Below are 20,376 nucleotides of genomic sequence, written 5' to 3'. Positions count from 1 at the left end.
ATACAACAGCTTTTAATGTAACAATACAATAAAACAAATATATTTAATGTTTTTTTCATTATTTTAACAATAGGCTAATGTATATTTCTTTATATAGATTCTACAAGAAACACAAAACTTAAAAACTAAATTATTTACAATTTCACACACAAGGTTTCTTGCAGCTTCACTCATTGTAAAGGAAGATAATGTGCTTCGTACACCTGCAGGACCGCAAGCAAGGTTGCAGAGAAAATGCGGACTGGAATTTGAGTGATGTGGGCATTTTCTATATGACCAAGTGGAATGGATTGGATACCGACGCACTAAAGGGGCTCTCTACCTTATGCTATGAAGTGAGGGGAAAAAGAGTGAATAATAACAGGTTATATGATTATTTATTTAAACTCATATTCGGGCCACTTTATAATGAATATGTCGGCATGTATTTGTAAAAAAATTTTTAAAAAAAATATATAACACCAAATTATTTAGGGGGGGCTTAAGAATATTTCAGGGGGGCTTGAGCCCCCCTAAAATAGGCCTAACAACGCCAATGATTGGAAAAGACCCAACCAAAAAACACACAAAGGCACATTTAATTTATAGATTTCATGAATACACAGACAATCTAACTAGTTTAGTTTACAACTATGAGAAATAAATACACATTTTTAACATTGATTATACATTTCAAAGATACATATAATTAAAGACAACAATTGCCACAACTTTCAAGTGAAAATGTTGGTGTCTAACACGCACCAAATTATCTGTAATCCCAAAAAAGATGCAATTTGCATTCCAATAGCAGCACAGACTTGTGGTCGTCTGCATTTTGCATAGGTCAATAAATGTGCACGTTACCAACAGTCATGCTGTCATGGGAGGAGTCGATAGCAGCAAACAACACCAACCGCCCTCCTTAATTGCTTTTGCAGGATGCATTGAAAGCAGACATCTATCAGATATTGCTGTACAACAAGCACATCTATCCTTTATTGCATGGACGTGTATACGTTGATGTTGGAGACGACCATGCAAGGAGCCGGCCAGCTCACCAGAAGCTACTAGAAGTTCCACTGCAATGGTTGATTTCATCTCCTATCGTTTAGTTCAGGCCTGGGCAATTATTTTGACTCGGGGGGCCACATTTAGAGAAAAAAATGTGTCTATTTTTAGGAACACTAATACAAAACCTCACGATAATGTCCGATTGAATGCTAAAAACGTCATGACAGACCGCCTTAAAAAACGTAATGGAATTTTACATTTTTCTATGAACGATAAAACACTGACTATTGACAAAATATGAATGTCACACCCCCTTTCAGTCGACATATTTTACAACCAAGTGAAACGCAACAAAAAATGCAACAAACAGTGAAATATGAACGCGAAGGGTACAAAATAAACCAACCTACAATCTGATATATCCCTAAGCTTTAGAACTTTGTCGTGAAAATCTCCTTCCGCGTCTGTGGAAACGCTTCCCACCCACACTGCTTGGGGCCTCGTCTGAGCTGCTGTGACGTCGATGACCATAGTAACTAATTAGATGACCATAGTAACTAATTAGATTACTATAGTAACTAATTAGATGATGTTGCGTTGACCAGCATTCCTCCAATGGGGAATTCAAATTGCTAGTCTCTCCCAGATTCTTTTTATGGCAATACACTGATGTTTATATTCAATCTCCAGGCAATAGTTGGTATTTTGTAGTTTATTCTCAAAGCTTAGAGGACAAACCTGAGACCAACCCAGCACCCAAGCGTTCCCTAGCCCGGTCCAGATCGGTCTCCCCTCCACCTCCTGTCCCCCCAAGCTCAGCACTGCCCTGTGCTCCTTATCTAAGGAATGTTATGGCAGTCTCAACAGCGCTCTGCCTGTCTACTCAAGGACACTCGAATCCAAGCACTTTGTACCACACGAGACATTAGCTGATGTAAATATGACTATAGGAGTTTTAGAAAGAAGTAACACTTAAATATGGATATGATTCTGATCTGCTTCCATCAATGACCATAGTAACTGGTATATCATGCAAAAGCGCAGATTCCAACCATTGAAATACTTTGTATAGTTAAAGACTTACGGTCATTAGAAAACATCACTGTACATCATAATGGCAGCTACAGTTTCTATCTTAAACATCTAAAAAACAAATATTTGGGAATGTCCGGCGGGCCAGATTGAAAAGCTTAACGGGCCGCATGTGGCCCCCGGCCCCTAATTTGCCCAGGTCTGGTTTAGTTGCATAAAGAAGCTAACAGAGAATTTCATTGCAACGCCCCTAGCCTTATAAACTTAAATCTACTATAACATGTTCAAACACCATGGACTTGCCCTTAAAGCTGGAAGAGAAGATGAAATTCCTGCGGTCGGTGGTGACGGCCGTAAAAGAGCGTGGAGACTGTACGTAGATATCCTTGAACTTGTGGTAGGTTTTGGTCTGGGAGTCCCAGAGGTAGATTTGAGTGAAGGAGTAGTCGCTGCCAAGAGCCAGGTAGTGTTTGTCCCCGAAGGAGAAGGGCTGGAGGACCATCGCCCCTCGAGAGGGTAGAGCCTGCACCTCTGTGAACTGCTTACTGCTCCATTTCAGGACTTTGGAGTCGCTGATGTAGCAGGTCATGGCCAGGTACAAGTCACCTTCTAGACGGAAGGCTTTGACGGCCACCACGTCTTCAATGATGGGGATATCACCGTGGAGCATGAACTTGAGCGTGCTCTTGTTCCACAGGTAGATGACAGGTGGCTGAGAGCGGCTGGCTAAAATCAGGTAGGACTTCCCGTCCACTTCCACAAACTCTGCATCCGTATCGCGGTACCATTCGTGGAGGAACTGGTAGGTGTAGAAGCCTGTTTGGTTGCGGTCCGGTTGGTCGGTCCACTTGTAAAGTGTAGACAGGCCCGCTTTGGAGCTGTCCACTATCACAAAGTACCACTCGCCGTCCACGCGGAACACTTCGATGTCGTTTGGCTTGGAGATGTTGAAGACCTCCATGGACTGGAACTTGGTGAACTGGTTCTGTTGATCGTCAAACTTGTAGACATGAGAGCCTCCAAAGAGCTGCGTGACGATGATCAGGATGTGGTCGTCCACCAGAACCGATGTGCACCCGACCACAGATTTACCTGGAGAGAAACCAGCAAAACTTAGATGTGCTGCCTTCCCACTCTGCTGGTGATAGGTCCGTTCCTGCCCTGTCACCACTCTGCTGGTGATAGGTCCGTTCCTGCCCTGTCACCACTCTGCTGGTGATAGGTCCGTTCCTGCCCTGTCACCACTATGCTGCTGATAGGTCCGTTCCTGCCCTGTCACCACTATGCTGCTGATAGGTCCGTTCCTACCCTGTCACCACTCTGCTGGTGATAGGTCCGTTCCTGCCCTGTCACCACTATGCTGGTGATAGGTCCGTTCCTGCCCTGTCACCGCCAATCATGAAGCAGGACAAGCAGCTTCAAGTGTGGCAATTTACTCTCCTTCAGTCTGCCTTGCCAGCATTACTCTTACTATTGCTATGACTTCTCACTACCTGTGTGGCATACTTATAGTTCCCACTACCTGTGTGGCTTAATTTTGGTTCCTACTACCTGTGCGGCTTACTTTTGGTTCCTACTACCTGTGTGGCTTACTTTTGGTTCCTACTACCTGTGCGGCTTACTTTTGGTTCCTACTACTTGTGTGGCTTACTTTTGGTTCCTACTACCTGTGTGGCTTACTTTTAGTTCCTACTACCTGTGTGGCTTACTTTTGGTTCCTACTACCTGTGTGGCTTACTTTTGGTTCCTACTACCTGTGTGGCTTACTTTTAGTTCCTACTACCTGTGTGGCTTACTTTTAGTTCCTACTACCTGTGTGGATTACTTTTGGTTCCTACTACCTGTGTGGTTTATTTTTGGTTCCTACTACCTGTATGGCTTACTTTTGGTTCCTACTACCTGTGCGGCTTACTTTTGGTTCCTACTACCTGTGTGGCTTACTTTTAGTTCCTACTACCTGTGTGGCTTACTTTTGGTTCCTACTACCTGTGTGGCTTACTTTTGGTTCCTACTACCTGTGCGGCTTACTTTTGGTTCCTACTACCTGTGTGGCTTACTTTTGGTTCCTACTACATGTGTGGCTTACTTTTAGTTCCTACTACCTGTGCGGCTTACTTTTGGTTCCTACTACCTGTGTGGCTTACTTTTGGTTCCTACTACCTGTGTGGCTTACTTTTGGTTCCTACTACCTGTGCGGCTTACTTTTGGTTCCTACTACATGTGTGGCTTACTTTTAGTTCCTACTACCTGTGTGGCTTACTTTTGGTTCCTACTACCTGTGCGGCTTACTTTTAGTTCCTACTACCTGTGTGGCTTACTTTTGGGTCCTACTACCTGTGCGGCTTACTTTTGGTTCCTACTACTTGTGTGGCTTACTTTTACTTCCTACTACCTGTGTGGCTTACTTTTAGTTCCTACTACCTGTGTGGCTTACTTTTAGTTCCTACTACCTGTGTGGCTTACTTTTAGTTCCTACTACCTGTGTGGCTTACTTTTGGGTCCTACTACCTGTGTGGCTTACTTTTGGTTCCTACTACCTGTGCGGCTTACTTTTGGTTCCTACTACTTGTGCGGCTTACTTTTAGTTCCTACTACTTTTGTGGCTTACTTTTGGTTCCTACTACCTGTGCGGCTTACTTTTGGTTCCTACTACCTGTGTGGCTTACTTTTAGTTCCTACTACTTGTGTGGCTTACTTTTGGTTCCTACTACCTGTGCGGCTTACTTTTGGTTTTTACTACTTGTGTGGCTTACTTTTGGTTCCTACTACCTGTGTGGCTTACTTTTGGTTCCTACTACCTGTGTGGCTTACTTTTAGTTCCTACTACCTGTGTGGCTTACTTTTGGTTCCTACTACCTGTGTGGGTTACTTTTGGTTCCTACTACCTGTGTGGCTTACTTTTAGTTCCTACTACCTGTGTGGCTTACTTTTGGTTCCTACTACCTGTGTGGCTTACTTTTGGTTCCTACTACCTGTGTGGCTTACTTTTAGTTCCTACTACCTGTGTGGCTTACTTTTGGTTCCTACTACCTGTGTGGGTTACTTTTGGTTCCTACTACCTGTGTGGCTTACTTTTAGTTCCTACTACCTGTGTGGCTTACTTTTGGTTCCTACTACCTGTGTGGCTTACTTTTGGTTCCTACTACCTGTGTGGCTTACTTTTAGTTCCTACTACCTGTGTGGCTTACTTTTGGTTCCTACTACCTGTGTGGCTTACTTTTGGTTCCTATGGCTATGGGAAACAAAAACATACAACAGGAGGGTGAAGCCACTATGATTGCAATTTTAGTCACTCTATTTAGATGAGAATAATAATAAAATATATTTGCTTAAAGTGGGTGTGGTCAAACCTGTTATGTTGTCAAATTTTCTGAAATTCATTTCGATGTGATCCCATTCCATGACAATGCAGCTGTTGGAGTTGGGCGCAGCCATGGCTACGTAGATGTCTTCTTGAAAGGAGAAGATGTCCGCAGACATAGACTGGATGGGAATAGACTGGTGATGCACAAAGTCTGTGGAAAGACGACAGGTGCATCATTTCCGAGGCTTTTCCAGAGTTTTCTGCTTGCCCATTTTTTTTAATTTATTTTTTTTAAAGGGGGACTGCACTTTTTGGGGGATTTTGCCTATCATTCAAAAGTCAAGAACATGTGTTTTTTTAAAAACACATTCTAATTCGTAAAATATGGCAAGTAGGAGGTGATTAACAATGTAGCTAATGTGAGTACACTATAATGCCCTCTAAAAAACATCCAAAAAGTGCCAACGATACATCTGGTGACCTGAATATTAACAAGCATTAGCAATACTGTTATTATAAGCGCTAACACAGACAAACTACTAGTAGCAGTGCCGTGATCACAGAGAGCTAACTAGCATATGCAACTATTGTATTGACAGCCTGAGCTGCTGCTGCAATTCTAGATCATAAATCATGTCTCTCACCCGGATAGTAGAAGGTTGTGGACATAAACCGAGAAGTTGGTCAACTTTGACATTCAACTTAGACCCGGAGATGGTGAGTAAAACACAAAAAGACGCTTGTTAGCCGCACCTTTTTTTTTACCTGCTCGAGGATTATGATTAATTCTTCATCTAAACGGAAAGATATAAACATCCCATCAGTCGGCATCCCAGTGAGAGCAGACGTTGTACAGTAAGTGATTGTTTTATTATGTTCGTAGTTTGTAAAATCTTGTTTAACACTAAGCAATACTGCTGCATAATGCTTAATGTTTCACTAAAGCTGGATCTGTTCAGCACACAAATTCTGAAACTTGTAGCTCGTCCTCCTTATATTCAGGCTCAAAAATATAAGGTTCTGGATCATGATTTGTCCCAAAGTAGTCGTTGTTGTCGCTCATAAAGTCTGCCATTAGTAGTGTTGTTGAAGGGAAAAGCGAACGTTGTGACCCATCTGGGAAATGATTACGCCGCCGTAAACCTAACATGACCGAATACATAAATATTACATGTTATTATCAATGTGCCTGTAACTACATACTTACAGCGTGTATATAAAACGTTGATGAAGGGTTTTTGATGTTCTCCCCCTTGGTTCTATTTTTAGGAAGTACGATATTGCATTTCATTTTCATGCCGATGATTGCCAGATTTATTTTCCCATGGCACAAAATAACACGGTTCAACGTCTTATTGACTGCCTGCACGACATCAAAGCCTGGCTTTCAGCTAACTTCCTGAGACAAAACAGAAGTTATGTTGTTCGGTCCAAGTCGCTCCCCCTCCCTCAACGTTGACCTCGGCACTCTGACCCCGTATCTCAGCGACTGTGTCACAAACCTGGGGGTAAAGTTCCACTCAGATTTTAAATTTGAAAAACAAATCAGCAGCGTCGTACAAAAAAGCTTTTATCAATTACGCCAAATAGAGAAAGTGAAACCGCTTCTATCAAGACATGATCTCGAGAAATTAATCCAGGCCTTTATCTCGACTGGTTTAGACTACTGCAATGCCCTGTATGTAGGCATTAGCCAGGCCTGCAGCTCGTGCAGAACTCTGCTGCTCGTCTGCTAACACAGACCCGCAGACGTGAGCACATCACCCCTATATTAGCGTCCCTTCACTGGCTCCCTGTGCGTTACAGAATCAATTTTAAACTCCTTTTATTTGTTTTTAAATGTCTAAACAACCTCGCTCCAACATATCTCTCCGACCTCCTTCAGCCTTACTGCCCCACCCGATCCCTAAGATCAGCCGATCAGCTGCTACTGACGGTCCGGGACACAAGGCTGAAGCTTAGAGGTGACAGAGCTTTCGCCGCTGCTGCTCCCAAGCTCTGGAACGACCTACCTCTTAGTGTTAGACAAGCCTCCTCTCTTCCTGTTTTTAAATCTCTCTTAAAAACATACTTTTATTCCATGGCTTTTAACACTGAGTGATACCCATCCTGCAATGGCGCCCCATAATACACCTGCTGTCAACCTGTTTTTATGTTTTTATGTTTTTATATTAATTTTTTTATCGTGTTCTGTTTGTGTTGTGTTGTTTGCTCGGTTCTCGTATTATTTTTAACCTGCCCATTGTACAGCACTTGGCTACCCCTGTGGTCAATTTTAAATGTGCTTTATAAATAAAGTTGATTTGATTTGATTTGATTTTTAAAGCGCTTTTCAGACGGAATAGAGCGACTCCAATTGGCTACATTATTAGCTGACTTTTGCTGGCATTTATTTATGTGTTGCATTAAAAAAGAAAAACATATGTGTGCTTGTCTTACATAAGGGTGGTGAATGTTAAGCAAAATTACAAAAAAATGGCCGTTCCCCTTTAACACAGCTGGAGTTAGCTTAGCCGGTGTAATGTCATGTTCATTTGAAGTCTCTTAGCACCTCCAAGTATCTCACACTTTTAAAACCCCTGCTCTTCAAGATTATGTTAGTTATTTTTTGGCGTAACACAACATTTGCCAATTTCCAGCCAAAAGATGCCCAATCAGTAAATACAAATCATATCTAAAATGTAATAAATGTACAAATAAACATAGCTCAGCGCAGGGAAAGGTCACGCTGAATTATTAAACACTTTTATTGATTGTTTTCTTCCCTTTCTTTTCATGTGTGAGCTCATTTTACCTGTAGACATGCACTGGCCTGGTGCGATAGGGAAATGGTTGAGTCGCTCGCCCTTCATGTCAGCGGGGCCGGCGCAGTACACTTCTGACACTGTGGCGTTGGTGTTCCTTAGCCACGTCATCAGCCACTTGTTCTCACAGCTGCACTGGAAAAGGTTGCCCCGCAGGTCTCTGATGTAGGACAGGAGGAAGAGAGGCACGTTAACGCCCCATAACTGCGGGAAAACAGCGAGGCTGACTCGACGAGCACAGAAGGCCGAGTCAGCTGAATTGCAAGGACAGACACACACAAAGTGCTCACTCACAGTTCCAACAAGGAATTCAAGTCAAAAAATAGATCTCTGGGCAGAAACCTTATCTTGTTATTGGCGAGGGACCTGAAGAAGAAGGATGGCATAACATCACATTGTCACGTTGTTGCTGCTGCTGCTGCATGCACTTATCTTCTTACAGGTGAGTTACATCTCGGAGACCTCGGAAGGCATTTTTGGCCACGCTTTCAATCTTGTTGCCTTCAATGAACCTGTTCAACACACAGCACAAGCCCTCAGCACATACATGATTTATTTACAGTTTAAAGGACAATTACTTACAAATATTCCAGATGTGGGAGGCCATGGAATGCGTTGTCTTTAATCGTCGTCAAAGAATTTGCATTTAAAAGCCTGCAAAACAAAAACCATCATACTCCTTTTTTTCTTTTCTTCCAAAGACGTATTAAGTTAGAACCACTGCATTAAAACAACAACAATTAACACACATTTATATATCAATATTATATCATGCAATATTATGCAAGAGCTCCCCGAACTTGTTTATGAGCACAGAAACTAAGAAAAATCTCTCTCCCACTTGTTTGCTTCACCTTTGAGAGAGATGAGGCGATCGGTCATTTTACCCACACTATTAACTAGATCCACTATGGACTGGACTCTCACTATTATGTTAGATCCACTATGGACTGGACTCTCACTATTATGTTAGATCCACTATGGACTGGACTCTCACACTATTAACTAGATCCACTATGGACTGGACTCTCACACTATTAACTAGATCCACTATGGACTGGACTCTCACACTATTAACTAGATCCACTATGGACTGGACTCTCACACTATTAACTAGATCCACTATGGACTGGACTCTCACACTATTAACTAGATCCACTATGGACTGGACTCTCACAATATTAACTAGATCCACTATGGACTGGACTCTCACACTACTAACTAGATCCACTATGGACTGGACTCTCACACTATTAACTAGATCCACTATGGACTGGACTCTCACACTATTAACTAGATCCACAATGGACTGGACTCTCACACTATTAACTAGATCCACTATGGACTGGACTCTCACACTATTAACTAGATCCACAATGGACTGGACTCTCACACTATTAACTAGATCCACAATGGACTGGACTCTCACACTATTATGTTAGATCCACTATGGTCTGGACTCTCACACTATTATGTTAGATCCACTATGGACTGGACTCTCACACTATTATGTTAGATCCACTATGGACTGGACTCTCACACTATTAACTAGATCCACTATGGACTGGACTCTCACACTATTAACTAGATCCACTATGGACTGGACTCTCACACTATTAACTAGATCCACTATGGACTGGACTCTCACACTATTAACTAGATCCACAATGGACTGGACTCTCACACTATTATGTTAGATCCACTATGGACTGGACTCTCACACTATTAACTAGATCCACAATGGACTGGACTCTCACACTATTAACTAGATCCACAATGGACTGGACTCTCACACTATTATGTTAGATCCACTATGGTCTGGACTCTCACACTATTATGTTAGATCCACTATGGACTGGACTCTCACACTATTATGTTAGATCCACACTGGACTGGACTCTCACACTATTATGTTAGATCCACAATGGACTGGACTCTCACACTATTATGTTAGATCCACTATGGTCTGGACTCTCACACTATTATGTTAGATCCACTATGGACTGGACTCTCACACTATTATGTTAGATCCACTATGGACTGGACTCTCACACTATTATGTTAGATCCACTATGGACTGGACTCTCACACTATTAACTAGATCCACAATGGACTGGACTCTCACACTATTAACTAGATCCACAATGGACTGGACTCTCACACTATTATGTTAGATCCACTATGGTCTGGACTCTCACACTATTATGTTAGATCCACTATGGACTGGACTCTCACACTATTATGTTAGATCCACTATGGACTGGACTCTCACACTATTATGTTAGATCCACTATGGACTGGACTCTCACTATTATGTTAGATCCACTATGGTCTGGACTCTCACACTATTATGTTAGATCCACTATGGACTGGACTCTCACACTATTATTTTAGATCCACTATGGACTGGACTCTCACACTGTTATGTTAGATCCACTATGGACTGGACTCTCACACTATGTTAGATCCACTATGGACTGGACTCTCACACTATTATATTGGATCCACTATGGACTGGACTCTCACACTATTATGTTAGATCAACTATGGACTGCACTCTCACACTATTATGTTAGATCCACTATGGACTGGACTCTCACTATTATGTTAGATCCACTATGGACTGGACTCTCTCACTATTATGTTAGATCCACTATGGACTGGACTCTCACACTATTATGTTAGATCCACTATGGACTGGACTCTCACTATTATGTTAGATCCACTATGGACTGGACTCTCACACTATTATGTTAGATCCACTATGGACTGGACTCTCACTATTATGTTAGATCCACTATGGACTGGACTCTCACACACGAAAAAGCTAAGTAGCGCTCTATCTGTGTGCTTTTAATTGTTCTACAGCTTTCTTTATCACTTCTCAAACATTTTTAGTGGTACTATTTAACTTGCAAATCACCCGATCTCTGTCCCACCACCCTTTCCTCAGCTAGCCAGCTGCTAAGCTAGCGCGGAGAAAGGCAGCGCCGGTCAGTAAGAAGCTACTCCTACAGACCGCGACCACTTCCCTGAGGACAGCAGGAACTTCACTCGGTGACAGAAAACACTGTGAGTAATGGCTTCCTGCGCGTCTTGCACCATACTCACGGAGAGGTTGGCTCTGCTAGAGGGCCGTGTCCGCCAGTTAGAGCAGAGTAATGTCGTAACTTTAGATGTTGCGGACACATCTGCTAGCGTTAGCTGTAGCGAGCTAACTAGCCCAGCTTGTAGCAGTCCTAAGCGGCCTACAAGCTACGGTGTACCGGTTGAGACGCATAATAGATTTAGCTCTTTAGCTAGTCCTACACCCCAGTCTACCGGGCACCACACCTTAGTTATAGGGGACTCCATCACCCGAAACATAAAGCTTAGCAAACCAGCCACAATAAAGTGTATCCCCGGGGCCAGAGCACCTGACATTGAAGCTAATCTTAGGGAGCTAACTCGCAACAGGCCTAGTAAACACGTACGACAGGCTAATCGCACCACTAATTATGCGAATATAGTTGTACACGTTGGCTCCAATGACACTAGAATGAGACAGTCAGAGATTACAAAGAGAAACATAGCCAGGACTTGTGATCTCGCCAGAAAGATGTCCAGGCATCGAGTAATTGTCTCTGGCCCCCTGCCTGCGAGAGGCAATGATGAGAGATATAGCAGATTAGTCTCGCTTAACAAGTGGTTGGCTAGCTACTGTAGGACGCAGGGACTAACGTTTATTGATAACTGGCCCTCTTTCTGGGGCAAACCAGGCTTGCTGATGAGAGACGGCCTTCACCCTAACCAGGAAGGCGCCATCATCCTGTCTAGAAACATAGACTACTATTTAAGTCTCACTTGACTGACTACACTAGAGCAAGCCCGGTCACAGGCAATTACAATGTCTGTTAGTCCGGGTGAGGAGTCAGTTAAGCTAGAACTAGCCAGCGCCAGGCTGGATAATCCATGTACGCATAGCAATTCTCTTAGAATAATACACAATTCACATAATGTTTTTTCTGTTGTGTCTGTGTCAGAGGTGGACATGCATTCTACTGAGGTGGCAAATTATGATATGTCCAGTCTATTGCAGCACCAAGCAAACAATCGGAAAATTCCCGTCATATCAATTCCTAGATATGGTCGACACTATTTAAAGTGCACTACGCATAATAAACGCAACATTGTTAATATTGCCACTACGGATAATCTTAACAAAAACTCGTCAAAACAGCCCAATACCTATAATATGGGCTTTTTAAACATAAGATCATTGTCTCCCAAGGCGTTATTGGTTAATGAGGTCATTAGAGACAACAATCTTAACGTCATTGGTCTTAGCGAAACCTGGCTCAAACCGGACGAATTTTTTGCGCTCAATGAGGCATCTCCTCCTAACTATACGAATGCGCATGTTGCCCGCCCTCTTAAAAGGGGAGGGGGTGTCGCACTAATATACAATGAAAATTTCAACCTTACCCCTAACCTAAATAATAAATATAAATCGTTTGAGGTGCTTACTATGAGGTCCGTCACACCGCTACCTCTCGACCTGGCTGTTATCTACCGCCCCCCTGGGCCCTATTCGGACTTTATCAGTGAATTCTCAGAGTTCGTTGCTGATCTAGTGACGCACGCCGACAATATAATCATAATGGGGGACTTTAATATCCATATGAATACCCCATCGGACCCTCAGTGCGTGGCGCTCCAAACCATAATTGATAGCTGTGGTCTTACACAAATAATACATGAACCCACGCATCGCAACGGTAATACAATAGATCTAGTGCTTGTCAGGGGTGTCACCACCTCCAAAGTTATGATACTTCCATATACTAAAGTAATGTCCGATCATTACCTTATAAAATTTGAAGTTTTGACTCTTTGTCAACAAGCTAATAATAATAATAACTGCTATAGCGGCCGCAACATTAATGCTGCCACAACGATGACTCTTGCTGACCTACTGCCTTCGGTAATAGCACCATTCCCAAATTATGTCGGCTCTATTGATAAACTCACTAACAACTTTGACGATGCCTTGCGCGAAATTATTGATAGTATAGCACCGCTAAAGCAAAAAAGGGCCCCTAAAAGGCGCACCCCATGGTTTACAGAAGAAATTAGAGCTCATAAATTATCATGTAGAAAACTGGAACGCAAATGGCGCGCGACTAAACTTGAGGTTTTCCATCAAGCATGGAGTGATAGTTTAATAACTTATAAACGCATGCTTACCTTAGCTAAAGCTAAATACTACTCAAATCTCATCCGCCTCAACAAAAACGATCCTAAATTTCTGTTTAGTACAGTAGCATCGCTAACCCAACAAGGGACTCCTCCCAGTAGCTCCACCCACTCAGCAGATGATTTTATGAATTTCTTTAATAAGAAAATTGAACTCATTAGAAAGGAGATTAAAGACAACGCATCCCAGCTACAACTGGGTTCTATTAACACAAATACGACTGTATATACGACGGACACTGCCCTCCAAAATAGTCTCTCTATTTTTGATGAAATAACATTAGAGGAATTATTACAGCGTGTAAGTGGGATAAAACAAACAACATGTTTACTTGACCCACTTCCTGGGAAACTTATCAAGGAACTGTTTGTATTATTAGGTCCATCAGTGTTAAATATTATAAACTTATCACTTTCCTCCGGCACTGTTCCCCTAGCATTCAAAAAAGCGGTTATTCATCCTCTGCTCAAAAGACCTAACCTCGATCCTGACCTCATGGTAAACTACCGACCGGTCTCCCACCTTCCGTTTATTTCCAAAATTCTCGAAAAAACTGTTGCACAGCAGCTAAATGAACACTTAGTGACTAACAATCTCTGTGAACCTTTTCAATCCGGTTTCAGGGCAAATCACTCTACGGAGACAGCCCTCGCAAAAATGACTAATGATCTATTGCTAACGATGGATTCTGATGCGTCATCTATGTTGCTGCTTCTTGATCTTAGCGCCGCTTTCGATACCGTCGATCATAATATTTTATTAGAGCGTATCAAAACACGTATTGGTATGTCAGACTTAGCCTTGTCTTGGTTTAACTCTTATCTTACTGACAGGATGCAGTGCGTCTCCCATAACAATGTGACCTCGGACTATGTCAAGGTAACGTGCGGAGTTCCCCAGGGTTCGGTTCTTGGCCCTGCACTCTTTAGTATTTACATGCTGCCGCTGGGTGACATCATACGCAAGTACGGTGTTAGCTTTCACTGTTATGCTGATGACACTCAACTCTACATGCCCCTAAAGCTGACCAACACGCCGGACTGTAGTCAGCTGGAGGCGTGTCTTAATGAAATTAAACAATGGATGTCCGCTAACTTTTTGCAACTCAACGCTAAGAAAACGGAAATGCTGATTATCGGTCCTGCTAGACACCAACATCTATTTAATAATACCACCTTAACATTTGACAACCAAACAATTAAACAAGGAGACTCGGTAAAGAATCTGGGTATTATCTTCGACCCAACTCTCTCGTTTGAGTCACACATTAAGAGTGTTACTAAAACGGCCTTCTTTCATCTCCGTAATATCGCTAAAATTCGTTCCATTTTGTCCACAAGCGATGCTGAGATCATTATCCATGCGTTCGTTACATCTCGTCTCGATTACTGTAACGTATTATTTTCGGGCCTCCCTATGTCTAGCATTAAAAGATTACAGTTGGTACAAAATGCGGCTGCAAGGCTTTTGACAAAAACAAGAAAGTTTGATCATATTACGCCTATACTGGCTCACTTGCACTGGCTTCCTGTGCACTTAAGATGCGACTTTAAGGTTTTACTACTTACGTATAAAATATTACACGGTTTAGCTCCAGCCTATCTCGCCGATTGTATTGTACCATATGTCCCGACAAGAAATCTGCGTTCAAAGAACTCCGGCTTATTAGTGATTCCCAGAGCCAAAAAAAAGTCTGCGGGCTATAGAGCGTTTTCTATTCGGGCTCCAGTACTCTGGAATGCCCTCCCGGTAACAGTTAGAGATGCTACCTCAGTAGAAGCATTTAAGTCCCATCTTAAAACTCATTTGTATAATCTAGCCTTTAAATAGACCCCCCCTTTTTTAGACCAGTTGATCTGCCGTTTCTTTTCTTCTCTCCTCTTCTCCCCTGTCCCTTGCGAGGGGGAGTCGCATAGGTCCGGTGGCCATGGATGAAGTGCTGGCTGTCCAGAGCCGGGACCCCGGGTGGACCACTAGCCTGTGCATCGGTTGGGGACATCTCTGCGCTGCTGACCCGTCTCCGCTCGGGATGGTTTCCTGTTGGCCCCGCTGTGGACTGGACTCCCGCTGATGTGTTGGATCCACTGTGGACTGGACTTTCACAATGTTATGTCAGACCCACTCGACATCCGTTGCTTTCGGTCTCCCCTAGAGGGGGGGGGTTACCCACATATGCGGTCCTCTCCAAGGTTTCTCATAGTCATTCACCGACGTCCCACTGGGGTGAGTTTTTCCTTGCCCGTATGTGGGCTCTGTACCGAGGATGTCGTTGTGGCTTGTACAGCCCTTTGAGACACTTGTGATTTAGGGCTATATAAATAAACATTGATTGATTGATTGATTGATATTAACTAGATCCACTATGGACTGGACTCTCACACTATTATGTTAGATCCACTATGGACTGGACTCTCACTATTATGTTAGATCCACTATGGACTGGACTCTCACACTATTATGTTAGATCCACTATGGACTGGACTCTCACACTATTATGTTAGATCCACTATGGACTGGACTCTCACTATTATGTTAGATCCACTATGGACTGGACTCTCACACTATTATTTTAGATCCACTATGGACTGGACTCTCACACTATTATGTTAGATCCACTATGGACTGGACTCTCACACTATGTTAGATCCACTATGGACTGGACTCTCACACTATTATATTGGATCCACTATGGACTGGACTCTCACACTATTATGTTAGATCCACTATGGACTGCACTCTCACACTATTATGTTAGATCCACTATGGACTGGATTCTTACACTATTATGTTAGATCCACTATGGACTGGACTCTCACTATTATGTTAGATCCACTATGGACTGGACTCTCTCACTATTATGTTAGATCCACTATGGACTGGACTCTCACTATTATGTTAGATCCACTATGGACTGCACTCTCTCACTATTATGTTAGATCCACTATGGACTGGACTCTCACACTATTATGTTAGATCCACTATGGACTGGACTCTCACTATTATGTTAGATCCACTATGGACTGGACTCTCTCACTATTATGTTAGATCCACTATGGACTGGACTCTCACACTATTATGTTAGATCCACTATGGACTGGACTCTCACTATTATGTTAGATCCACTATGGACTGGACTCTCTCACTATTATGTTAGATCCACTATGGACTGGACTCTCACACTATTATGTTAGATCCACTATGGACTGGACTCTCACACTATTATGTTAGATCCACTCTGGACTGGACTCTCACTATTATGTTAGATCCACTATGGACTGCACTCTCTCACTATTATGTTAGATCCACTATGGACTGGACTCTCACACTATTATGTTAGATCCACTATGGACTGGACTCTCACTATTATGTTAGATCCACTATGGACTGGACTCTCTCACTATTATGTTAGATCCACTATGGACTGGACTCTCACACTATTATGTTAGATCCACTATGGACTGGACTCTCACTATTATGTTAGATCCACTATGGACTGCACTCTCTCACTATTATGTTAGATCCACTATGGACTGGACTCTCACACTATTATGTTAGATCCACTATGGACTGGACTCTCACTATTATGTTAGATCCACTATGGACTGGACTCTCTCACTATTATGTTAGATCCACTATGGACTGGACTCTCACACTATTATGTTAGATCCACTATGGACTGGACTCTCACACTATTATGTTAGATCCACTATGGACTGGACTCTCACACTATTATGTTAGATCCACTATGGACTGGACTCTCACTATTATGTTAGATCCACTATGGACTGGACTCTCACACTATTATGTTAGATCCACTATGGACTGGACTCTCACTATTATGTTAGATCCACTATGGACTGGACTCTCACACTATTATGTTAGATCCACTATGGACTGGACTCTCACACTATTATGTTAGATCCACTATGGACTGTGGATGGATGTGTTGTGGCTTGTGCAGCCCTTTGAGACAGAGGTGATTTAGGGCCATGTAAGTAAACATTGATTGATTGATTGATGTGTGTTTACTAGTGCAGATCAATAACATGCACTTACAGGAGGTGCAGGGAAGGCATGAGAGAAAACATCCCCTCTGGGATGTCTGCCATGGAGCCGTTCACGATGCTCCTGTTGGCAAAGCAAACTCTCCTTCAGCACATGCATGTTGTAATAATGGACGTGTACTTACAGTGAGGTGACGTCACTGGGGATGGTCCTCGGCACGTGCGAGCCGCCACTGCCCACGCACATGATGCTCTCTTTGGTGCAGGAGCATCCCGGAGGACACCTAAAATTCTTCCTCCATTTGTTGGCCACGCACACGCCCAGCAACACGAACACGAGCACGAGCACTATCCTGCCCATGGCGCTCGTGACAATGCAGACACGCAGGATCCTGACACGCTCCGACACCGTCTGAAGCCCCCCCACGGAGTGACGTCACGCCTCAGTCACGTCGTCGGACAAAAGCGTGTCGTTACTTACTTTGATTATTATTCCTCAACTCTTTGTAAATGTTGGAATTTATAAATAAAGGTTTATAAAATTAAAAAAACATTCCAATTTTTTTTTTTTTTTTTTACAAAAAAAGCGTGTTGTAAACAAAACCGACCGGGACCATGTTTGTTTTTAAATGAGCAGTGGTGTTCACATACCAGAAAATCTACATGATTTACTATTTACAGCGCTTTTAACTTCTCTATTTACTAACAAACTGCTTAGAAGCAGCTAGCTAGCTGTCGGCTAGCTATGTAGCAGTGCCGGAAGTCCTGGTCACGTGACATTGACTTCCCGCCACTTGTCAAAAATGATTTCCTTTTCATTCCACCCAGCGAGAGACGCGTAACGGTAATTCCTGACATCATTTGCGTGTGAACGCTCCAATGCTGAAGTTGAAGTGAAATGCTGACAGAATGTAGTACGAATGTACTAAGAATGGTTTGAATGCCGAATAGTTTGAATTTCCAGGAAAAGCGGAATTTGGTTTGGAACTTCGAAAAATGTCCCATTCATTTCAATGGGGGATTTCATTGGAAATGTGGGAAAATGCTAAACAAAAAAAAAGTGAATGTTCTGGATGAGTTGAAATTAGAGATGTCCGACAATATTGGCTTGGCCGATAAATGCTTTAAAAATGTAATATCGGAAATTATCGGTATCGGTTTTTGTATTATCGGTATCGTTTATTTCCTTTTATTTTTTATTAAATCAACATAAAAAACACAAGATACACTTACAATTAGTGCACCAAGCCAAAAAACCTCCCTCCCCCATTTACACTCATTCACACAAAAGGGTTGTTTGTTTCTGTTATTAATATTCTGCTTCCTACATTATATATCAATATATATCAATACAGTCTGCAAGGGATACAGTCCGTAAGCACACATGATTGTGCGTGCTGCTGCTCCACTAATAGTACTAACCTTTAACACTTCATTTTACTCATTTTCATTCATTACTAGTTTCTATGTAACTGTTTTTATATTGTTTTACTTTCTTTTTGATTCAAGAAAATGTTTTTAATTTATCTTATTTTATTTTATTTTTTTAAAAAGTACCTTATCTTCACCATACCTGCTTGTCCTAACTAGGCATAATAATGTGTTAATTCCACAACTGTATATATCAGTATTGGTTGATATCGGTATCGGTAAGAGTTGGACAATATCAGAATATCGTCAAAAAGCCATTATCGGACATCCCTAGTTGAAATGGTTGGTGTTGGAATTTTTCAAATCGGTGGAGAAATGTTGAAGTAGTAACATGTTGAATTGAGAAATGCCATCCATCCACTTTCTTCCGCTTATCCGAGGTGGGATCGCGGGGGCAGCAGCCTAAGCAGGGAAGCCCAGACTTCCCTCTCCCCCAGCCACTTCGTCCATCTCCTCCCGGGGTATCCCGAGGCGTTCCCAGGCCAGCCGGGAGACATAGTCTTCCCAACGTGTCCTGAAATGGTATTACGGAATATTGGGAAAACCGGGGAATTTTTCCAGTTAAAAAAAAACAACTTTGTTTTTTTTGTCCTAACTAAGAGGTATATTTTGACGGTGGAACGGTTGAAGTGGGTTGAAAGATGTGGAAGAAGTAGTCGCCAGAAAAAAAGGGTAGAAATAGGGCTTTGGAAAAGCAGGAATTATGCAAAAATCCTGGAATTCTTTTGAACTTGTAAATAGAGTAGTTTGAATGTCCAGGATGGTGGAATGGTTTGAATAGTTAGAAAAATGTGGAAATGGTGAATGTTTGAAAAACGGCCAATTCATTTTGAATGGGAAAAAATGTCCCGGAAAACCTGGAATTCTGGGAAATCTGGGAATTTCTCATGGGAAAGCCCGCGATTCCCGAATAGGCCGAACAGTTTGAAGTTGGAACGCTTTGAATCAGGTGAGAAATGTGGAAAAAACAACTTAGTTTTTTTTCCTAACTAAGAGGAATGTTTATATATATATATATATATATATATATATATATATATATATATATATATATATATATATATATATATATATATATATATATATAGAGAGAGAGAGAGAGAGGGTTGCTGGTTACTGGGGTTCAATCCCCACCTTCTACCATCCTAGTCACGTCCGTTGTGTCCTTGGGCAAGACACTTCACCCTTGCTCCTGATGGCTGCTGGTTAGCGCCTTGCATGGCAGCTCCCGCCATCAGTGTGTGAATGTGTGTGTGAATGTGGAAATACTGTCAAAGCGCTTTGAGTACCTTGAAGGTAGAAAAGCGCCATACAAGTATAACCCATTTATCATTTATATATATATATATATATATATATATATATATATATATATATATATATATATATTAGGGCTGCAACTAACGATTAATTTGATAATCGATTAATCTGTCGATTATTACTTCGATTAATCGATTAATAATCGGATAAAATAGACAAACTTTATTTCTAGCCTTTCCAGTATTTTATTGGGAAAAAAACAGCATACTGGCACCATACTTATTTTGATTATTGTTTCTCAGCTGTTTGTAC

General features: G+C 42.1%; 1 protein-coding gene across 2 annotated transcripts; it reads right to left on the bottom strand.

Moving 5' to 3' along the window:
• Positions 1 to 559: 559 nt before the first annotated feature.
• On the bottom strand, positions 560 to 18,719 carry LOC133639679 (leucine-rich repeat LGI family member 2-like). 2 transcript variants are annotated; one of them, XM_062033193.1, is made up of 9 exons: positions 17,559 to 18,719; positions 17,426 to 17,497; positions 8,716 to 8,787; positions 8,574 to 8,645; positions 8,428 to 8,499; positions 8,124 to 8,293; positions 5,376 to 5,540; positions 5,243 to 5,257; positions 560 to 3,117 (listed from the first exon to the last, which is right to left on the bottom strand). In XM_062033193.1, exons 1-9 carry the CDS (start codon positions 17,732 to 17,734, stop codon positions 2,282 to 2,284), a joined length of 1,650 nt encoding a protein of 549 aa, XP_061889177.1. In that variant the 5' UTR covers positions 17,735 to 18,719; the 3' UTR covers positions 560 to 2,281. The 2 variants fall into 2 exon arrangements, with proteins under 2 accessions (XP_061889177.1, XP_061889178.1); XM_062033194.1 differs by lacking the exon at positions 5,243 to 5,257 and having other exon boundaries at positions 17,559 to 18,714.
• Between the last annotated feature and the right edge of the window lie 1,657 nt (positions 18,720 to 20,376).

This window comes from Entelurus aequoreus, linkage group LG22 (genome assembly GCF_033978785.1).
Source record: "Entelurus aequoreus isolate RoL-2023_Sb linkage group LG22, RoL_Eaeq_v1.1, whole genome shotgun sequence".
Classification (NCBI taxonomy): Eukaryota; Metazoa; Chordata; class Actinopteri; order Syngnathiformes; family Syngnathidae; genus Entelurus; species Entelurus aequoreus.
Note: the sequence above shows the minus strand (reverse complement) of the source record. Positions and strands in the feature narration are given on the sequence as shown.